This window comes from Fringilla coelebs (genome assembly GCF_963513975.1).
Source record: "Fringilla coelebs genome assembly, chromosome: 3".
In the NCBI taxonomy this organism is placed as follows: domain Eukaryota; kingdom Metazoa; phylum Chordata; class Aves; order Passeriformes; family Fringillidae; genus Fringilla; species Fringilla coelebs.
Window position 1 is genome coordinate 70,281,120 of NC_140030.1, and position 20,070 is coordinate 70,301,189.

The 20,070-nt window shown below is 37.4% G+C and overlaps 1 protein-coding gene across 1 annotated transcript in view; it reads left to right on the top strand.

Moving 5' to 3' along the window:
- The window catches only part of LYST (lysosomal trafficking regulator), a 77,308-nt gene extending 58,503 nt beyond the window's left edge, over positions 1–18,805 (top strand). Inside the window, exons 38-54 of the mRNA XM_084202995.1 lie at positions 421–482; positions 858–913; positions 1,933–2,085; positions 2,423–2,667; positions 3,358–3,424; positions 4,307–4,463; positions 4,856–4,996; positions 5,400–5,617; positions 6,965–7,195; positions 7,890–8,079; positions 8,953–9,089; positions 9,831–9,929; positions 13,378–13,517; positions 13,832–13,929; positions 14,972–15,128; positions 15,339–15,410; positions 16,760–18,805. Coding sequence (XP_084059121.1) covers positions 421–482; positions 858–913; positions 1,933–2,085; positions 2,423–2,667; positions 3,358–3,424; positions 4,307–4,463; positions 4,856–4,996; positions 5,400–5,617; positions 6,965–7,195; positions 7,890–8,079; positions 8,953–9,089; positions 9,831–9,929; positions 13,378–13,517; positions 13,832–13,929; positions 14,972–15,128; positions 15,339–15,410; positions 16,760–16,898 — 2,362 coding nt within the window. The 3' untranslated portion in view covers positions 16,899–18,805. The remainder of the gene's footprint in view (positions 1–420; positions 483–857; positions 914–1,932; positions 2,086–2,422; positions 2,668–3,357; positions 3,425–4,306; positions 4,464–4,855; positions 4,997–5,399; positions 5,618–6,964; positions 7,196–7,889; positions 8,080–8,952; positions 9,090–9,830; positions 9,930–13,377; positions 13,518–13,831; positions 13,930–14,971; positions 15,129–15,338; positions 15,411–16,759) is intronic.
- The last annotated feature ends 1,265 nt before the right edge of the window (positions 18,806–20,070 follow it).

Consider the following 20,070-nt stretch of genomic DNA (forward strand, 5'->3'; position numbering starts at 1 on the left):
CTTATTTTTTGCTTAGTAGCACTGCCTGGCCTAGATATCTGAGATCTGGTAGGTCTTTCCATCTGAGTTCAAAAGCAAATTGCCTTTCCATCCTCTCTGCTTTTATCACTGCATTACTCAGCTCTGCAGTTATGTCAATTTGCCACCAGTTACAGGCACTAATATAGCCTAAAATAACTGCAGAGAACATGCAAAGAAATAAGTACAAATACACTTATAAGCAAGGCTAGAAAGTTGAGGTTCTATTTCTTTCCCTCTTTGGGATATGAACCATTTGTCATGTTGTTGGACAGCTTTTCTTCAGCTACAGCTTGGAGGCTGTTTGGTTTAGGTTGGTTTTAGAACTGCTAAAAGGTACATAAATCCTTAAGGATAGGCATTTCCATAATCCATAAGCATTTCCACTTTGAAATATTTCAGAGTTAATCGAAGATGTGTAAGTGTAGCACCTTCTAGAGAGACTGCTGGTGAACTGTTGCTAGGTAAGTAGAATTTTCATTCTTTATAAATACATTTCCGTTGTATCTTACTGTATAAATACAGTAAGAGTCTGCTGCATATATAAACCTGGCTAATTTTTTATAAGTAATTGAGCTGACTTTGTGGATTACATACTTTATAGATCAATTCTGCCTTTCTTCTCTACTGTTTTCATGAGTGCTGTTTGAACTGCCAGTAAGTTTTAAGATCTGCAGACCACTTGGTAAAAGATGTGGAATCATAAATTGTATTTCTGTCAAGTGCTGTCTTGCCCCAGGTACTATTCTTAGCATTCTTAACTCATGACTACTGTTTATATAACCCAAAGATGCATTGTGCAATATCATGTACCTTTTCATAACTATTTTTTGCTGTAGGAAAATGTGGCATGTATTTTGTTGAAGATAATGCTTCAGACACAATTGAGAATTCGGTAAGTGTTAGAATATATTGTCCTCTAATTTTTCCAAACTATGACCATTAGTAGCTTTCTTCTTCAGCAATTTCAGTGGCAGTAGTACTAGAGTTAGAGATCTCTGGACGGAGCTAGCCAAACCATTAGTTTGGTTTGTCTTGCGTCTGTTAACCCTGGCTATGGTGATATGGTGGTGATAGAATAATACAGGAAAGATGTGAGCCTGGGGCTGGGAGGGAATGAGAAACGGGTGATGTGAGAGGCTTCTGCACCTTGCAGTGCATTGCTTTGATCTTTGTGCATCAGCAAAGTATGCAGAGTTTGCTTTGATCTGTGCCTGAGAACTTGCCTTAGTGGAAGCTGGGGCACTATGAAGTGCAGAAAGTTACAGGTGTATGAATTGTGCTGTGCTCCAGAGCATCTTATTCTTGAATTTTACGTTCTATATGATGCTCTAGCTCCTCCCTTTTCCTATACAAGAGGATTGTTTCATGAAGAAGTGGGAACTGAGCTAATCCTTCTGATACACTAAGACTGATGTGTAAATTGTTTATACATCCAACAAACATGTAAAAGTAACCAAGATATGGATTGCACTACTGAAAGCTTTAAACTGCTTTTATGGAGCTCTTTCTTGCATCTACTGAACAGGCAGTTCCTGTGGTTTAAGGTGCTACCAGCTGCTTTGTCCTTCACAAGACTGTCAGAGCTGGGATTCTCAACAAAGCTTTGCTTGCTCTGATTGGCTGTCCAATATTTTTAGCTTAAGAGCCATTGAAAATGTGGCATTGCTTACTAGTGCTGGGTAGGGAACTGGAGCAGCTGAGGAGCGTGCGTCATGTTCTACCCACTGCTTTGAGGAGAGTAGAGGATGGGGAAAGTAGCTAAAGAAAATCACAACAACTTATTAAAGCATTGCATTACAATTAAAGTTTGCCTTATGATATGCTGTATTGTTATAAGCTGGCTGCATTGAAGTGTTTCTTGTTTGGAAAATTCACTATTTAAAATTACTTTTTAAATTGCAAATTCTGTAGAGTTTTCATGGAGAAACCGAACCAGCATCATTTTCTTGGACCTATGAGGAAATTAAGGAAGTTCATAAGCGCTGGTGGCAGTTAAGAGACAATGCTGTGGAAATCTTTTTAACAAATGGCAGAACTTTACTCTTGGCTTTCGATAATACAAAGGTACTGTGGCACCAACGCAGAGTAATACACCAAAGCATTTTGCTGTGTCTTTATTACATGCATATTAGTGCATTAGGTTTTTAGGGAGACCTGTTGCATGGACTAATGAAATTCTGCCTAATACCTTTGAAAGAACTTGGCTCAGCTAGGCTTCTGGCTGATCATAGGCATGTTGTAAAACACATCTCTTATATATTAAGACATTAAAGAATCTTAGTGATACTAGACATTATTCTATTACAGCAGATATCTGGAAATATACAAAATGAGAGAAATTTACTCTTGGTAGTTTTAAACTTCTAAATTGTATGATTAAATCTATGATGTTTTCTTCTAGGTCCGTGATGATGTGTACCACAACATCTTGACTAACAATTTGCCTAACCTTTTGGAATATGGAAACATTACTGCTTTGACCCACCTGTGGTGCACAGGACAGATTACTAACTTTGAATATCTGACTCATTTAAACAAACATGCAGGTCGTTCCTTCAATGATCTCATGCAATATCCAGTATTTCCTTTTATACTTTCTGACTACACCAATGAAACGCTGGACCTAAATGATCCCTCGGTATATAGGTAATACGAAATGCTTGAAACTCGTTTTTTCAAATACTTGAACTGATGATCCTTATATAGCTTTTTAACTTTGTTGTACTAAACTGCACACACACACAAATGGAACTATTCAGGGACAAGCATCATCTCTAATAACTTGGGTTTTTACTGTAAGTGGCTGCTTTGCCTGGGATATTGAAATAAAACAGGTGTGTAGATTCAAATGCAGTGTATTGGACTTACACTGGCTTAATAGGCTATGTATAATACACAGAATTAAATAGGACCTATATGTTTAAATTCATATGATTACAGGCTTCCAGGCCAATTAGCAAAAATTTAATAGAAAAGGAAATAATATTGTAAATTACTTAGCCAGTTACAAAATCACAGTCTTATTTGAATGGATTTGAGTGAATTGTCCCACCCTAATAAATTTCTGTTATGCTAATTTAACATTTGTGTGCACAGAGTCTTTGCCTTTATAGGATGCCTCTGATTTGACTGAGGTGCTTGGCATTTTCTTGCTTGTTACTGTGCTGTGGATCAGTTTGCCTTTAGCACTAACTAAAAGTTTTTTTATTTTCTGAACTTTCCTGAAAAATGTTAAGTTTTCCTTGGCCCTTTCATTATAGTAAAGGTGTTATTCTTAATGATGTGAATCAATATTTTAATTAAAATTACAACATATCAGTACTGCTTTTGTTGCAGGAACCTGGTCAAACCAATAGCTGTGCAGTCTAAAGAAAAAGAGGATCGTTATGTGGATACTTACAAGGTAATTTGGATAACTTTCTATTCTTGCCTTTGTCCCATGTATAAATGACACCATGGCTTTAGTTTTTATAAGATATTTGTTGGGGAAGAAGAAACCACAAATACAGTATTTTGTGGCTACAGAGCTCTTACTTCTAGTGTATTTTCCAGGAAGCATTTCCTAGAAATTGTTTTATAACATGCTTGGAACTTGTGGTTTTTCCTGGAATGTCAAATCAATTTAGCCCATCCATGTGATACTGTTGAGGAATTTAAATGGGTACCACCTTATATGGGAACATGTATGCATTTAAAGATCCCTAAAGATCAGGAAGATAATTTACTGCTGTTTAGTTGACATTACTTTGGTGGAAATTGTAGCTATTTGTTCTGTTTGATAACAGAAAGGCTGTTTTCCCTCAAGCACTTTATTTTAACATGCCCTACTATGGAAATAGTAGGTGCTTTTTAATTTTTTTTTCTCCTTAAAATGTTTTAAAGGCTGTAGGAAATGGCAACACACTGGGGAATTGAAGCATCTGTGTCTGGACTTTGAAACTTGTCTGTGTCACCACAGTCTACTGTATTATTTGCAAATACTGTTTTTTCTGTGAGACTGCTGTGTTAGAAAACAAGATGGGGGAGTGGGGAAAAGCAAAAGTAATAAATAATGGAAAGTAGGTCATTTAAATTGGCTGAGGACTTCAATACCTAACTGGATTGTAAAAGTGATTGTGTGTCTTTAGACACTTAGGTGTATTTGATTCCAGTTCACTTTTGAATATATGTTTCTGAAAAGAGTGTTTATTCCTAAACAATTTAGGCAAGCACTTATTTTTGTTGTTGGAATGCATCTAAGGAGAAGGTTTGTGATTTTCTTTTTAATTCTCTCCTGTTTTTCTAGTATTTAGAAGAAGAGTACCGTAAAGGAGCACGAGAGGATGATCCAATGCCCCCTGTACAACCATATCACTATGGATCTCATTATTCTAACAGTGGAACTGTACTTCATTTCCTGGTTAGGCTGCCACCTTTCACTAAAATGTTTTTAGCTTATCAAGGTAAGGTTGCATTTGCTTTTACTTGCCTTTTTTATCTGGGCCTTTTTCTAATAACTCAGGAATGCTATATGTTACCCAATTTAGCATAGGTTTTCCAGTTCCAGATAGCTGAGCCTGGTAAAATTAAATCTGGTATGCTGTAACAGTAGATCCCTTCTTGAAATCATCAAGCTAGACCATAAAGCTGCTCATCTGATTTTATACCTTAGTTTCTGTAGCATAAAAAGCTGACCTCTATTTGACTTGCAGTCGATGTGTAACACACAGCAATTGAGATGAGAGAATTCTAAATGTTCTCAGCTAACTAGAGAGAAGTTAACAACATGAAGTTGCGATGTGCAACTGTTAGTGTCCGTCATCAATGTAACAATTGAGTTTGGATTTCTTTACAGATCAAAGTTTTGACATCCCAGACAGAACTTTTCACTCTACCAATACAACCTGGCGCCTCTCTTCGTATGAATCAATGACTGACGTAAAGGAGCTTATACCAGAATTTTTCTACCTTCCCGACTTTCTAGTTAACAGAGAAGGTATACTAAAAGGACAACAGAACTATATACCCAAAAGAGTTGTATGATTGAGCTTATGGGTTGAAACTGAGAACATTTATATGCCTTGGCTGAATATGCTGAGTAGTAGATGTATGGGAGAAATCTGGTACAAATTTGTGGGGTATGCTAAAAAAGCTGTTATGTAGGAGTTAAGCTGAGTTTTTCCCTAATTTTGTCAGCAGGGCAAAGGCGTTTTCTGTTTTCTCATTTTTCCATTTAAATGAGTATGTACAGCTGAATATGTTTTGGAGAGACTTGTTAATGACGCTGCTTTGTTGACTGTTAATCATCATGCTTAATCATTGAGGTCTGTAGAACCCTACAGACCTTTTTGAAGTTACTGTCAACTAAAATGTTGGAATATTCACTCCCCTGTTTCTAGGCTTTGATTTTGGAGTGCGTCAAAATGGTGACAGAGTTAACCATGTCAATCTTCCACCCTGGGCCCGTAACGATCCTCGTCTGTTCATCTTGATTCATCGTCAGGCTTTGGAGTCTGATCATGTTTCCCAGACAATCTGTCACTGGATTGACTTGGTGTTTGGTTATAAGCAAAAAGGCAAGGCCTCTGTTCAGGCTATTAATGTCTTTCATCCTGCAGTAAGTATTTGTTAAGCAGCATGTTTGTTCATTGTCCTTAGTAACTTAATGGGGCAGAGTTTGGTCTGACTTGCTTGGAAAACATCAAGCACGAAACAAGATCCCTTGCTCATGGAGTGTTGAAGAATAAGAAAAGGCTTTAATGATTTCAGTGTTGAACTCTAAGATCCCAGTGGTTATTGTGAGACTTAGTGAATTTTTGTTCCTCGTTCTTGCCTTGAGCTAGGTGTGGAGCATGATCAGATCTGGGGCTTAGACCTTGTGGGTAGTTGTTTGCAGCGGCTTGCAGTGCTCTGTTGTAACTGTGTGTATCTACTTCTGCCTAATTCAAAAGCTTCTAATTTAGGCGGATGCTGCTGCAGCTTTTGATAGGATTGAAATAGTTCTGTGTGTCCTGAGCTCGTGGTGTTTTCCTTCATACACGTCCTGTGTTCTGTCCCTCTAATGAGCACTTTTCTCTACAATAAATTTAATTTCATATAAGTCTTCATTTTATGTTAGGACTTCCAGAGTTTTACTGCCTAATTGCAGCATGGATATCTTGAATTGCATTCTTTAGCGTCAGTCCTTACTATCACAAGGTTTGCTCAGCTTGTAGTCCTGGTTGTAAGTGCATTCAAATGTTTCCTGATTTTAGTGTTTGTTTTGTGGCTGGAAAAGCTAATAAAATGGTAGTGTGTGGCAGTGATGCCTTTTTCAAGTAGCAATCCAAGTACTTCCCTTTCTTTTACTCTTTTTGGGCTTTAGTATTGATTTAGTTAGTACCGTGAGTTTCAAATATTAAGTTTGTATATTCATTATTTTTTTAAGTGAAAAGTCAAGGCCTTTTGTGTGACTGAGGAAAAAAAATTGTGCAATGCACAATTGGAGAGGTGTGAAAAAGACAAATAGGAGGAAATAATTTCCACTCTTTTGAAGTGTGAGGTTTCTTTCTCCTTCCCTACCCCAAAAGAGAGCTTTAATATGCTCATTAGAAAGTGGTAAAGAAAATAAACTTCTCCAGCTCTTTCTAATTTTTTTGTTTATCATCAGCAACCCTTCCAGTTTTGCACAGACTGGTAAAGATCTCAAAGAAAACCTTCAACAGAAATTAGTCATAGGACATAGGAGCAGCTCACATGATAATCCTTAAAGTGGTAGTTTATTCCAATAAAGAGGAGGTGACAAGGTTATGTTCTCAGTGGTTTTTAAGTCAGCACAGTCATTGTGGGATCTCTTCTGGTCCACACCTTAAGCAAACGGCTGAATAGTCTGCCTCTGAATCTGTGTGTACGTGTTGCAAAATCTTTCCCAAAGACAAACCTGATGAGCTTATTCTTGCCCCTCTCCTTTCTTTTTTGCCTATAGACCTATTTTGGGATGGATGTTTCTGCTGTTGAAGATCCTGTTCAGAGAAGAGCCCTTGAAACAATGATCAAAACATACGGACAAACACCCCGCCAGCTGTTTCACGCAGCCCATGTTAGTAGACCTGGATCCAGGCTTATCATGGAAGGAGAACTTCCTGCTGCCATGGGACTACTAGTGCAGTTTGCTTTCAGAGAAACCAGAGAACACACTAAAGAAATAATTTACCCAGTATGTACTTTTCAATTGCAAGATGGTTTAATATCCATTTGCTGTAATTGTTGTACTCTGTACCCTGTTTAGAATTTTCTTCCTAAAAGTACTACTTGCTATATTATACTGTAAAGAAAATACATAAAATTAGGAAGTGATAGTGAAAATTGCTTTCATGCATTGGTGATATTTTGTGTAAACTAAGATCTGAATTTGACTTGGTTTTGGGAGATAGGCGTTGGAAAGCATTTCAGTTAACCAGTTTTATAGTTTCCATGATGAACTGGGGAATGTGTGTGCAGACCTACAGCAAGCAAACACATACTGTGCTTTCTTCCATCCCATCCTCAGCTTTTTTACTGCCTGTAGGACCATTAAGCTTTCATTTCAAGCACTTTTTTCCCCTGAAGTCCAGTCAGAAACTGCATCCTTGGATTTAGAGAGCTGTATTTCTCACTGAACTTATTTTGCCTGAACTAGAAGCTTGCAGCCTATGCCTTTAAAGAAGGAGTAGAACTACCTTAAAGTCAACAGTTTAACTGATGGTACTAAAGTGATTTGAACTTGTCTCTCTAGTGGTTTTAGAGTAAAGACTTCAGCTGTCTTTAACATGTGATTGCTTACAGGAAACTGACATGAATCATTCTACATTACTAATGAAATTGTTTTTCTGAAAGTTCTTTAATTTGAACCTTGTCTGTGCTTGATTTAGAGTCCATTACCATGGATAAAGGGCTTGAAGTGGGGAGAATATGTTGGTTCCCCAAGTGCTCCAGACCCTGTTGTCTGCTTTAGCCAACCACATGGAGAAAGGTTCGGCTCTCTTCAAGCTTTACCAACTAAGGCTATCTGTGGCTTGTCCAGCAAGTTTTGTCTTTTGATGATATATAGCAAGGAGCAAGGTATGATTTTGTGCTTTATTCTCTAAATGCACAATATATGTGAAATGAGCCATAAAAAAAATTAAATCTAATGCTACTATTATTCTTCAGCAAACTTCCCAAGCTTAGTTGCTTTTGTCAAAGATTAATTTATAATTCCATTAACAGCTTCCACGTGTGTGGTATCTATACTGGAGGGTGGATTTTCCTTATAATTTTCAAAACTACAATAGAGGCCTTCTGTAATTCATATTTTTCATTGTAGTGACTGAAGCATGAGAATTTAACTTTAGAACTTGCCAGCAGATTGGGTCCAAGAACTGAAGAACAGATGAAAAAACTCATGTACCAACAGAAAGGAAAACTTAAGAAATGGATTTTAGAGGCAGACAATGAGAAAAGTTAACAATAAAAAAGCAGAGGTGAAGAATCTTCTGCATTCAGTTAAGCTTCCTGGAGGGATTCTTATTGAGAATGTACAAAAAAGTTCTCAGTCTTTTGTTTTCTTGGTGACATATACTAGTGCAGGCTTTCTAAAAATAAATCACTTCACATTTAGTCAACAAAAATCAGTAACATTCTCCTTGAAGTTACAAGCACTCCTTTCTCTAAGTGGGAAGTATTGTCTGCCATTTTTCTCTGTTCTCAAAAGATGTCTCTCTGTCAAAAAAGTTTTGTCCAGGTTGCAAATTGTCATTGGAGAAGATGGAATGTTCATTTGGTCTCTGAAAACTGTTTGTTTATAATATGTTACAGACAATACCTTCTTTTGAAAGTTTGAGGGGGTTAAATTTGAACTTGTGATAAAACATGAACCTGAGACTTTTGCTGTTGACTGTGTAAGTGTTTGAATCTTGCTGTACACGTGACACAATGCTGTGTGCCTTCCTTCAGGTGTGAGGAGCATGCACAGCACTGACATTCAGTGGTCAGCCATCCTTAGCTGGGGATATGCCGATAACATCTTACGACTGAAAAGCAAGCAAAGTGAACCTCCAGTCAATTTTATACAGAGCTCACAGCTCCATCAGGTAAAACGAAATCAGTCTCTTGCTCTTCAATTTAATATTGGTAGCTTAAGTGGTGGCTTGACTTGGCAGTGGGGTACTCTTGCTTTAGCCTTTTTTAGAGATGAGCATCCAGTCACAACTCCTTTTAGTCTTTTTTATTTGTTTTGGAATGTGTTACTCATGGCTCCACTGTTTTATCTTGTTCCTTGTTGTTTTCTGGTAGTAGGTAAAGATTCCTTTTGAATTAATTTGATTTTTGTAGCTTTACATTCACAGCAATATTCTATAAGAAGGAAAAAAGTTTTAAGTTTTGTCCCAAGAAAAATCAATACAGAAAAAATGTGTAGATGCTTCATGTTAGAAAAACGACTCCACTCTAGTTTAGGATCCATTTGAAAAAGATTGTCTAAAAGATTTTTAGGGAAAGCTACATAATCTCTTTCACAATCCAGTGAGTGGTAAGATCTTGCAAAAAGATTTTGGTGAATGATCTTGAAGTCTGCACTAGTCTGTGCTGCTCTTTAGCTATAAATTACAGGCTATATAAAACTCTTTCTTTACACTGTTTCTGACATAGTAACAAATACAACCTAGAGTAGCTATATTTTAGCTCTTGGATTTCTTTAGCTTAGGTATTTTACATGTCTTTTCATAGGATAACTAATAAAGAATCAGTTTGACCAAATGCTGTGACATAATGAAAACAGCAGTCAGAATAGTTTTTCTGTTCTAATTTTTTCCTGGATGTTTTGTCTTTTCAAGGTAACAAGTTGTGCTTGGGTGCCAGACAGTTGTCAGCTGTTCACAGGTAGTAAATCTGGTGTCATCACAGCATATATGAACAGATTCACCAGCAATACAGTAAGTTACATTGGAAATAATTCATAAATAAAGAATTTTGTGTACTCAGTATTAGTCTTTTTTTTTAAACAAGAAAAATGAGAAAAAGCCATATTCTGGATAATTGCTAAAAAATTACATGCATTTTTAGTATTTCTTTTGGAAGCTCCTCTGACATCTCAGCATGTTTGTTTGACTGTTTTTCTTAAGCTGCTGTTTACATACAGCTAGCCTTTAGTCAGCCCTCATCACCTGAGTGCAGAACATGTAGAGCTCGGACTGTGTTCAGGATGGGGCTTGGAACTGTAGCTCTCTGTCACAGTGAAGCTTCTCACATTAAGGAGTAGCTTCTTCTGTGAAGGAGACAGAGCCTTTCAATGCTTTAACTGAAGCTGTGGAATGCAATTCCCCAAAGTATACAATAATTCAAGTGCAGGAGGCACTCAAAGTACAGAGCGCCAGGATGAATTCTCAGACAGTGTATATACTAACCACCAAGCCTCTTTACTTTGTCATATTCTCCAAGGGGCAAAGTTGTGAGTAGGGAAGGCAAAAAGTAGCTTGTGTTACTTAATCTATTAGTGGAAAATACTGAGAGTAGTAGAAAGTCCCTTGATACTGTTTGCTAATAAACATAGCATAAATAGAAAAAATAGAAAGCATAAAGAAACTCAAAATTAAAAATCTAATTCTGACTGAGTTTTGAAGCTTCCATCTGAATCTTCCATTCTTTCTTTAGCAGTAACTTCTATTCTCTGTAGTTTTAACGAAGAGTAGACAACTTTCCTAACACCTCATTTTAGGTGTGTCTACAGTATTACCCACAGCAACAACTGAACTAAACTGATTTCCTAGATGTAGCTTGACACAGATGTAGCTTGGACAACCTATTTGGTGTTGTACTCCTTGATGCTCTTGAATCCCTACATTAACATCAGCTGGAGAGAGCCTTGGTATGGTCTGCTATGCCTACCCAGTTTTCTGTTTTCAGTAGTGGCAAACAGCAGATGCTTAGACTAGGAAGAACATAAACAGAGTGATTTTTAGATTTCTTTCCCCCATTGCTTTCTTCCAGTTTCTGGTGATCTGCTACTCATGCATCCTAAGCTCAGCAGCACTTTGAGAATAGGAAATGAAGCAGAGCTTCAAGCCTGCAAACTTTACTTAGCTGGATCTTAAGTCAGGCACCTTAACTGCTTCCCAGAATTGCGAACTTGTAAATAACCTGTACTGAGACTTGGATTCCAGTTATTTTTTAACTAGAAATTGAATAGACTTGTATTCTGCAAAGCTGAAAAGAAACTTTAGTTAGTGGGGTTATGGTTCTTGAGTTCCTTCTGTTTCCTAGAAAAAAGTGATTTTTTGTTCATCTGCACAGATGATGTTCTTTGAGACCATCTTTGCTGAATTTCTCAGCATTGACAGTTTTATGTGCCCCAGACAGAGGGACATGGTGTCAATTTTGCTCCTGTCATTGAGTCAGTTACCCAAGTCAGGGCTGCAGGGAATGCAAATGTTCTTCCTGACATCTGCTCTGTATCCATCTTGTCAGCTGATGAGTTATAAGGTGAACAGTTTGTTATAATGCAGTACTTGAAACATGACTATTTTGCCCTGTTTCACATTTTATAAATGCAATGCATGGGCATGAAGTAGATAGTGTTGTTAATTGGGTATGGGAACTCAAAGGCATGCTGTCGCAATTCAAAAATGGTTCCATGTTGTGCTTCAGGTGCTCTGTTTTTCCTTGCCTTACAATGGTGAAAACCCCATGAAGTGCTGCTTTGACTCTGTGATCGTGTGACAAAAAGTCGCACCTGCATGAGCCCCTCAGCCACAGGTGTCTGGTTGTACACATCATTTCAGCCTTCACTTGCTCACTGTTAGAGGTGTCTTGCAAACAGAGAGTTCACTTGGAGGACCTGTTTGGGTAAAACTAGGAAGAATTTCAATTCCCCACTCAAGTGCTGTAGGCAGAAAGAGCTGTTGTTTAAAGATAGATATGTGAATGCATGTTTTCCCATATCTAGATAACATTTTAGGGCTTGTCACCTAAAAGCAGGAGGGGGAAGCAAGAAGGGGAAAACATTTCAGGTGTGAGAAGTACCTATTTCATTACTTATTAGAACTTAATATAACTTAGTACAGTTGGTGTTAGAATTCCAGTTTGTCTCATGGCAGTATTATTACTATAAAAATCAAGAAACCATTGCCATTAGTGTGGTAGGGAGAAGCAGCAAAAGGTGGGTGCTGCTTTTGGTTCAAGTGTTGAAATGCAGATTAAGAGGAAACACTTGAAAGGAGTGGGAGAACCACAGTAAAAAGGTTATCAAAATCAGTTCTTCATAAAAACACAAGTCTTGTTTGTTGCTGTTAAAGAATTTTGGTGTAATTTTTTTCTCTTAACTGAGAAAGGATTAAAGAAGGATTTTTGTGTGAGGTGTCACTGAGAATGACACCTGGGTACTTGCATAAATGTTTTACATGGATGGGATGGTCAGTAGTAAGAGCAAACTAGCAAGTCTTTCTTTTGTCAGACTGTGCATTGCCTTTTGCAGTATTACATAGATTAGATCGTCTCTTTTAGTGCAAAAATGTACATTTTCTACAACCTGTGACTTAAGCATATGTCTGCTTGTCAGTTTGAACTTTTAAGAGTTTTTTTGTAGATCTGCTATAGGTAGGCATCCTGTAACCTCATATAAAAATGCAGTTGATGTGCTCTGACATGGGTGAGGAAACCAGCAGAAAATTGTTCTATCGCTTTACCAAGATTATTCCAATCTCTGTACAGCAAGTTGTCTTAAATAAAGCATTAACATTCTGATTAAGCAGATCCTTCAACTTAGCCGTTTTTCAGGAAGTCTGAGTCATTTCAAATTATATAACTTGAATAAAAAGTGTTGTTTGATGTTAAATTTTGCTGCTTTAATTTTTACCTAGCAATTTCTGTATTAAAACTTGATTTCCTGCACATTTTTCCAACTTTATCATTAAAGAACTTGGCACCAACTTGAGAAATTCCTAGTAACTTGCTGTATGGAGAGTGACAACTTCCAGGCTGGATTTTCCTTTTATGTTTCCAAGTGTCTTCACTAGATGCTAAAATATTGAGAACTGTCATTTCAGTGTTGCATGGGAAGAGCAGTCTTGCAGAAAACAAATCAGCAGACTTCAAGCTGTGTAACTGAGACAGAACTACGGTAGTTTTTCATTCTGGTTCATTGGATGACATCAATTTATTTGCTGAGGCTAAAGCACTGGAAGCAAAAAGTTGAACATCAATAACAGCTATGTTTTATCACATTATAAAGTGTTAAACATAATAAAGCATGAACATAGGTGCTAAAATTAAAAGCAATGGGGAACTGTTCTTTGAAATCTATGACTTAAACTAGGCTTATCTTTTTTAGAAAAAGAGACATTAATTTTATTTTTCATGAGAGTTTCTTATCTTGCTGTTTTTCAGCCTTCAGAGATAGAAATGGAGTCACAAGTCCATCTGTATGGACACACAGCAGAAATAACAAGCTTATTTGTGTGCAAACCATACAGTATAATGATCAGTGTCAGCAAAGATGGAACCTGCATAATATGGGATTTGAACAGGTACGAGTATATAGGTAACTTTTTCCCATAGCTTTCTTATAAATACAGGTTTGTTTATAAATACAGGGATGTTTATAAATACATCCCTTTTGCCCCTTTGAAGTTAGTTGAATTTGTTCTGTGTATATCTTATTGGGAATCAAACCCTTACTGTTTTTTCTCATAAAAGGTGCTAAAATTTTATTAATATGCAAAATACCATAATTGTGCAAAATGTTGCTTGTAATGAATGTAACTGTTTTTAAGATTTTCCTCAAAGGACCTTTTTTGCATTTGAGTCTGAAGTTTAGGCTTGTTCCCTTTGTTTTCTTCAGGCTGTGCTATGTCCAGAGTCTGGCTGGACACAAGAGTCCTGTGACTGCAGTTTCAGCAAGTGAAACCACTGGTGATATTGCAACAGTTTGTGATTCAGGTATGTTTGTGGGTCAAGAAAGCTGTTTTGACATGAGGATGAAATAAATCATGAGAGTTGTAATTAAATTAGCTACTGAGTGTGTATTAATCACCTGAGGATGCATTCAGTCATACAGGAGCAACATTTTGCTTTTTTTTAACATGGTAACATACAAATTTCTCCAGAAGTGATTAGGCAGGTGTTTGAATGTAATGTAGAGATATGAAGGCCAACAACTTGGTCTCTTTATAAAAGACTTGAAATTTCAAAGGTGCCTGGGACACTCCCATTTTGTGATGTGGGCTGCTTTCATTTTGATAGAGATTTTTTGCCAAAAGTACAGTTCTTCAGGGGAGTACCATGTATGACAGAGCACAGGCAAGGGGTATTAAAGGGCAAGGGGATGTTATTGTGGCAGTTTCAAAAAACTAATATTTAGATTTTTTTTACTTACTTGGAGACTTTCAAGTCCATTTCTATAGCTCACAAAACATTTTTTTCTGCAAAGCGTTTTATTTGTTAATTAGTATAAGGGACATTATATTTCCTTTTAAGACAATTCCTTTCAAGACAAAAGCAGTAATCGGGTTGTTAGTTTGTTGATACAATCAAATAATGCCAGATAACCAGGTAAGAGAACTGTGCTTGCTATTTAAGTATTTTGCTTAAAATGCAAGCTAAGGTATGAGAACCAGCTGCTTAGGTAGCTAGTATGAATTCCATCTTAGTGCCTTCCCTGTTATTGTGTGAAAATTGGTCATTAAAAGTAAATTCACGTAGTGCTTTGTAAGTAAAGCGTTCCATAAATAGGATGTGATGGCTTCTAAATCACTGCAGTTCCATAAATAAGTTGTGATGGCTTCTAAATCACTGCAGTGGCTTGGTGGTTTGTGTGCTTCCTGTCTCAGAGAGAGAGAGAGGTAAGTAATTGCAGACATAACTCAGTCATTTAAACCTTATGAACTCTCAAGAAGTTGAATTCTTTAACATTTAAATATTATCGACGTAACTGTTATCTAGATTTATTTTCTTAATACTGCTGTGCTATGTTCTGTTACAGTTGGAGGAGGCAGTGATTTGAGACTTTGGACAGTTAATGGTGATCTTGTTGGACACGTGCACTGCAGGGAAAGTATTTGCTCTGTTGCTTTCTCTAACCAGCCTGAAGGTGTGTCTGTTAATGTGATTGCAGGGGGCCTTGAAAATGGAGTTGTAAGGTAAGCATTTGAAATTTTTATTTATTAAAATGCTCTATCACTTAGGCTCACAGTTTGAGAGCATGTAGCCAAACATCATGCTGGTATTTGGCTTTAAAGAAGGTGGACAAGCTGTTACTCAGCTCCCAGTCTTAGCAGTTGCTAAATAGATTGTTTATCACTGAAGTATTTGTAAAAGCAAGTGTGAAGAAAAATGGCTCTTTCTTTCAGACTGTGGAGTACGTGGGATTTGAAGCCGGTACGCGAAATAACATTTTCGAAGTCAGCCAAACCTATTGTAAGGTAAAAGAATCTTAAGTGTACAATGAATGCATTTTTATCTTTAGGGAAAAAAAACCCTAAACCAACAAACAAAACCACAACAAAATAGTCTCGAGTATTGAACATGAAAATAGGAGGTAAACACCCATGACTAAAAAGAGCAATGCAAACCTACTAATTATTCATGAAAGCAAAGTGAGCACAAGTGTACTGTATTGGTAATGACAGTAATAACTACATTCTGCTGCTGGCAGATGGAAATTAGCAGGACTCCCTTGAAAACTGAACAATAATTACTCCTCTTATTTTTAAATTTAATATTTTTCCCCAGAATGTGTTAAAATGAGATGATCTTAACTTTGCCAGACTTAAATATACAGTTTTTCTTTGTCAAAATTAAATGAAAATACTGCCTTTTCCATTTTTTCTGATGGTGGAGGGAAATGGTGGAGAAAGAGGCAAGCTCAGAGTAGCCTGGAAGCTGCCATTTTGGAGTGCTTGTGTAGTTAGTTTTCTCTGAGTCCCCTTGATTTATATGAGCAGAGTTCCCGTGCCAAAGTGTTTTCAGAACGTGGTCAAAGGATTGACTCTTTGATATCCCCAGTGGTACAGTAGTCTGAAAAAGGTCTTAGAGTTATGCCAAAATTTTATCTTAATGTTCGCATAGTAACAAATGACTGAAAAATTTTGTTTTGACTGTTGTTAAAATACCATTTAAAATCCAAATTACCATTTTTTAGAAATGAAAGATTGTCTGGTAGCAGTTATTGTCTTTGTTACCTCCTTTAAGCGGCATATTTCACAAAGCTTGTAGATAACGATTTAGTAGCTATTGAATAATTTAAAGTTTCCTGCTTAAATGTGGCAGTAAATGGATGCTGACCTTCATGCTCTCTAACATTACTCATGGCATGACTGAAGGGCTTTACAAGCCCTTCTACAGCTCAAAAAATACCCATCTGAACAAAAGTCCTGTTCTGTGCCATGAAATCTGATGGATTTCGTTTCTGCCTTTGTCAGCAGTGCAAGTTTATAGGGCACTGAGCTCTGTTGCAGAAAAACTTTCCTTTCAGAAACAGAAGGGAAGAGGGTAGAATTTTGCTACTAATCCTGCCCTTTGCTGTGACACTGCAAAGAAATAAGTATTAAACTGGAGGGGATGTTGAAATGCTGGCCAAAGCCGCAGTTCAGCCTGTTTGGGTACAAGTGGATAAGCAGATATATGCAAACATATTGCTGTGTTAGCGTAGGCAGTGGGCCTCCCCTGACAGCTCATCTCTGTTGGCTGAACTCTCATGGGCTTTTAATGTCTTCTAGCATTATAAATAGCCACATCTGGTATAAAGATAGACTCTCTCCTTGTTTTGCAGCCTTACATTTTCCTGCGACGGCCATCACTTGTTCACGGCTAACAGTGATGGGAATGTCATCGCCTGGTGCCGCAAGGACCAGCAGCGCTTGAAGCTGCCCATGTTCTACTCCTTCCTCAGCAGCTACGCGGCTGGGTGACGGCGGGGCCTGCTGCTAACTCGTGTCTCTGATGCACTTTAGTCCAAATAGGCTACAGGAGTCTTATTTAACTGGACTTTGAAGTACTTTGAATGTCTCTAGAATGACTGAATCGGTGGGGTTTTTTTAAAAAGAGCAGCCTAAGGTGGTTGTAAGATTGCATATGTGCATGCACAAACTTGAAGCATATCCAGGTCAGCAGGAAGCTCTGGTCATATTATCCAATGCCAGCAAAGTGACTAACAAATGCTCAATGCTGCAATATAAAACACCAATGGTATTTTTTTAAATCACTTCTTGGATAGAAGTATTTAAAAAAATTGACTATGCTTATTCCCCCTCTTAGTATTTAAAATATCAGCAGCATCAAGTTCTGTAAATATCTATTCAAATGTCAGCATATGTATATCTGATTAGTTAAGTGTGGTATGGTTAGCTCTGGGATAAGCAATCCAAAACTTAAAAATCAATGACCACTTAAAATTGCTTTTTTTGAGAAGCAAAGAACTTAGTAGGTGCTTTTTGCACCATCTTATGGTATTGTGATGCTAAAAATAGAATTTCTGCTATCTTTTTATTTGTAAATTTTGCCATCTTCTCTGTTACTGTAATAGTCTTTGCAACAGACAACGATAAAATATTTGTCTTAGTGATGGGTAGATACCTCATGGCATCATGAAACAGTGGTTAGATCCCAATGCAGTGTGAACTCCCTAACTTTGTGCTGGTTGGCTATCGCAGTTCTGTGGCAGAACATCTATTATGTATACACACAGCTTATCTTCCAGAGCTCTAAAAAGAGGCGTTAAAGAAGGAACAGATGTGCTCCTGTTCTAGTGTCATTGAGGTTCAATACACTGTAAAATGTTTGAATCTAACTGCTTGAATAATCAATGCTCATACGCATCAGATTATTCGGAAAAGTTCACACAGATACACTGTGCAAATTTGTTGTGTATTCCTGGGTGCTATTTTATGAGGGGAAGAAAATAAGCTTCTGTTGTTAACGGCTTAACAAATGTGAAATCTTAGGCCATATGACAAATTAGTATTTCAGCTGATGGATTTGAAGACCTCTAAACCTGGCACCATGACTGAGTGCCTACTAGTCATGTGAGTGGTAAAGTAGGAGTGCTACCCAAGTCTGATGTAGTCACATTTTCCTTTTAAATTGCTTTGCTTTTTTATCACTGACATGGTCTGCTATTGCCATTCAAACTGCTGTGTGTTCTCATGTTTAAGGCTCATCTGCCTTCAGAACACTTCACATGTAGTTGTCAGGTCACGACGAAGGTGACACACACACACACAAGCAATCTTTACATTTCTTTTGAAAATTCCAAATAGTCTTCAGAAACTCTTGAGACTTCCCAGTTTAAGAACTTTTCAAACTAGAAAAACTTAAGAAAAATGTTCTCATAGCTCATGACACAAAGGCTCATCATTTGTTCAATTAAGCAAGTGGCTGCATACTGTATGGATTGAGTTTTAAACTGCATATTATTGTAGCAGCATTGGATGGGATGGCTTTAGTCATGTTTTTCCTCTGTCTAAATGTTATTGTAAGGTCCCAGTACCAACTGAAAATCTTCCTGGCTCATGTTGATGTGATGTGCTTTGTTTAAGAGAAAAAAGACAAACATTGTGGTTTTGGGGTGCTTTTGTGCTCCCTGTTTTGGGGTGTTGCTCACAAAGGCTTATTTTTTTATAAAGTAGAATTCCACTTGTTACCAACCGATATGCAAAACTGCTGGCCTTGTAAAGAGTGCAATATTATATATTTTTATGTAAAAGTAAAAATGATTTTTGAAGCAAGGAATATTTATTCAGCTTAATATTCTGGAACTATTAAATTAACATTGCAATAGTGTCTGTGCATGATGTACTTAAATTTCCTGTAAATGTCACATTCCACACTGTATTTGTATATATACTGTCACATTGTTGGGTAATAAACAGATCTTTGTATCAAACCATTTTGAGATAATTAGAAACATGTTTTTAGCTTAGTTGCAATTTTCTTCTTTTAGGGAATCTGTCATGCCTTGCTCCAGATCAGTTTCTGCTGGTTCCCTTGTCTTTCATATTTTAAAAATCATCAGGTGGGAAAGTTCCATTTACGGACTACATCCTGTGTCTGTCAAACTGAAAGTGGTGAGTGTAAAATGGGAAGTGGGAAACTATCTATATCACTTTGCACATGTGTGCATGTGTCCTTCCTTCCCATTGGATGCATGACTAGAATTTGGATGAAATGATGGCTCTGAAAGCAGAGACATTCCCCTTCCTTCCATCTGCCTTCTCACTGAAAACCTGTCTGAGCAGCAAAGACAGAAAAGCAAATTCTCTTGGGGTTCTCAGAAAGACGGGTGGAAATTGGAAGACTGGGATCTTGGGGGGGGGCGTCTGAAAGTATGTGAGGCTCTTTCTGCTGCCAGCCAGAGTTTGGGAGATGTTCATGGGGCAAGGCCTGTCTACCTGATTGCAGGATCCTGTGGTAAATCCCAACCTTTATGCTCTGATAGTGGAGAGATGTGGTGAGAAAGGGAAGGGGAGGCAATAGCTGGATATTCACTTGTGGTGGGAGAGGGAGTCTCCAGGTCATTACTGAAAGGGAACCTGAGCTTGCATTTAGAGATCCACTGCTTAGACAAACCCATGACAGTGAACAGAAGGAAAAAAAAAAAAAGCCTGAACTGAATTAAGCAAAAATACAAAAGTAAAAAATAACAATGGAGTAGTGGGGGAAATATCACCTGGCTTGCTACTAATAAATTTTTACTTTACCTTTAAATTTCTTCATGCCTCCTTTTCCTTAAAGCTGTATTGGGTTTTCTTCCTTGCATATGAAAATGGAAGTCACACTTTGTATGCTTCTACTCTATCACGAAAACAATCAAACAATTACTATTTAAAAGCTCTGCTTGGCTTGAAAAATATCAACTGGAATATTTAAGCCTCTGTACATACAGACACCTTTTTTTTTTTTTATGCTGCTGTATTAAGTTACAAACTACTGACAAATCACTGCTGCTTGGAGATTTATTTGCATTTACTACTCTGGAGTGGGGTCAGAAAGGCACTGATTTTGCATTAGAGTTTCTGTAATAGGCTCTGCTGCGTATTTCATAATTTTGAAAAAGGATTAAAAATGAAATGTGGCTGCTCTGAT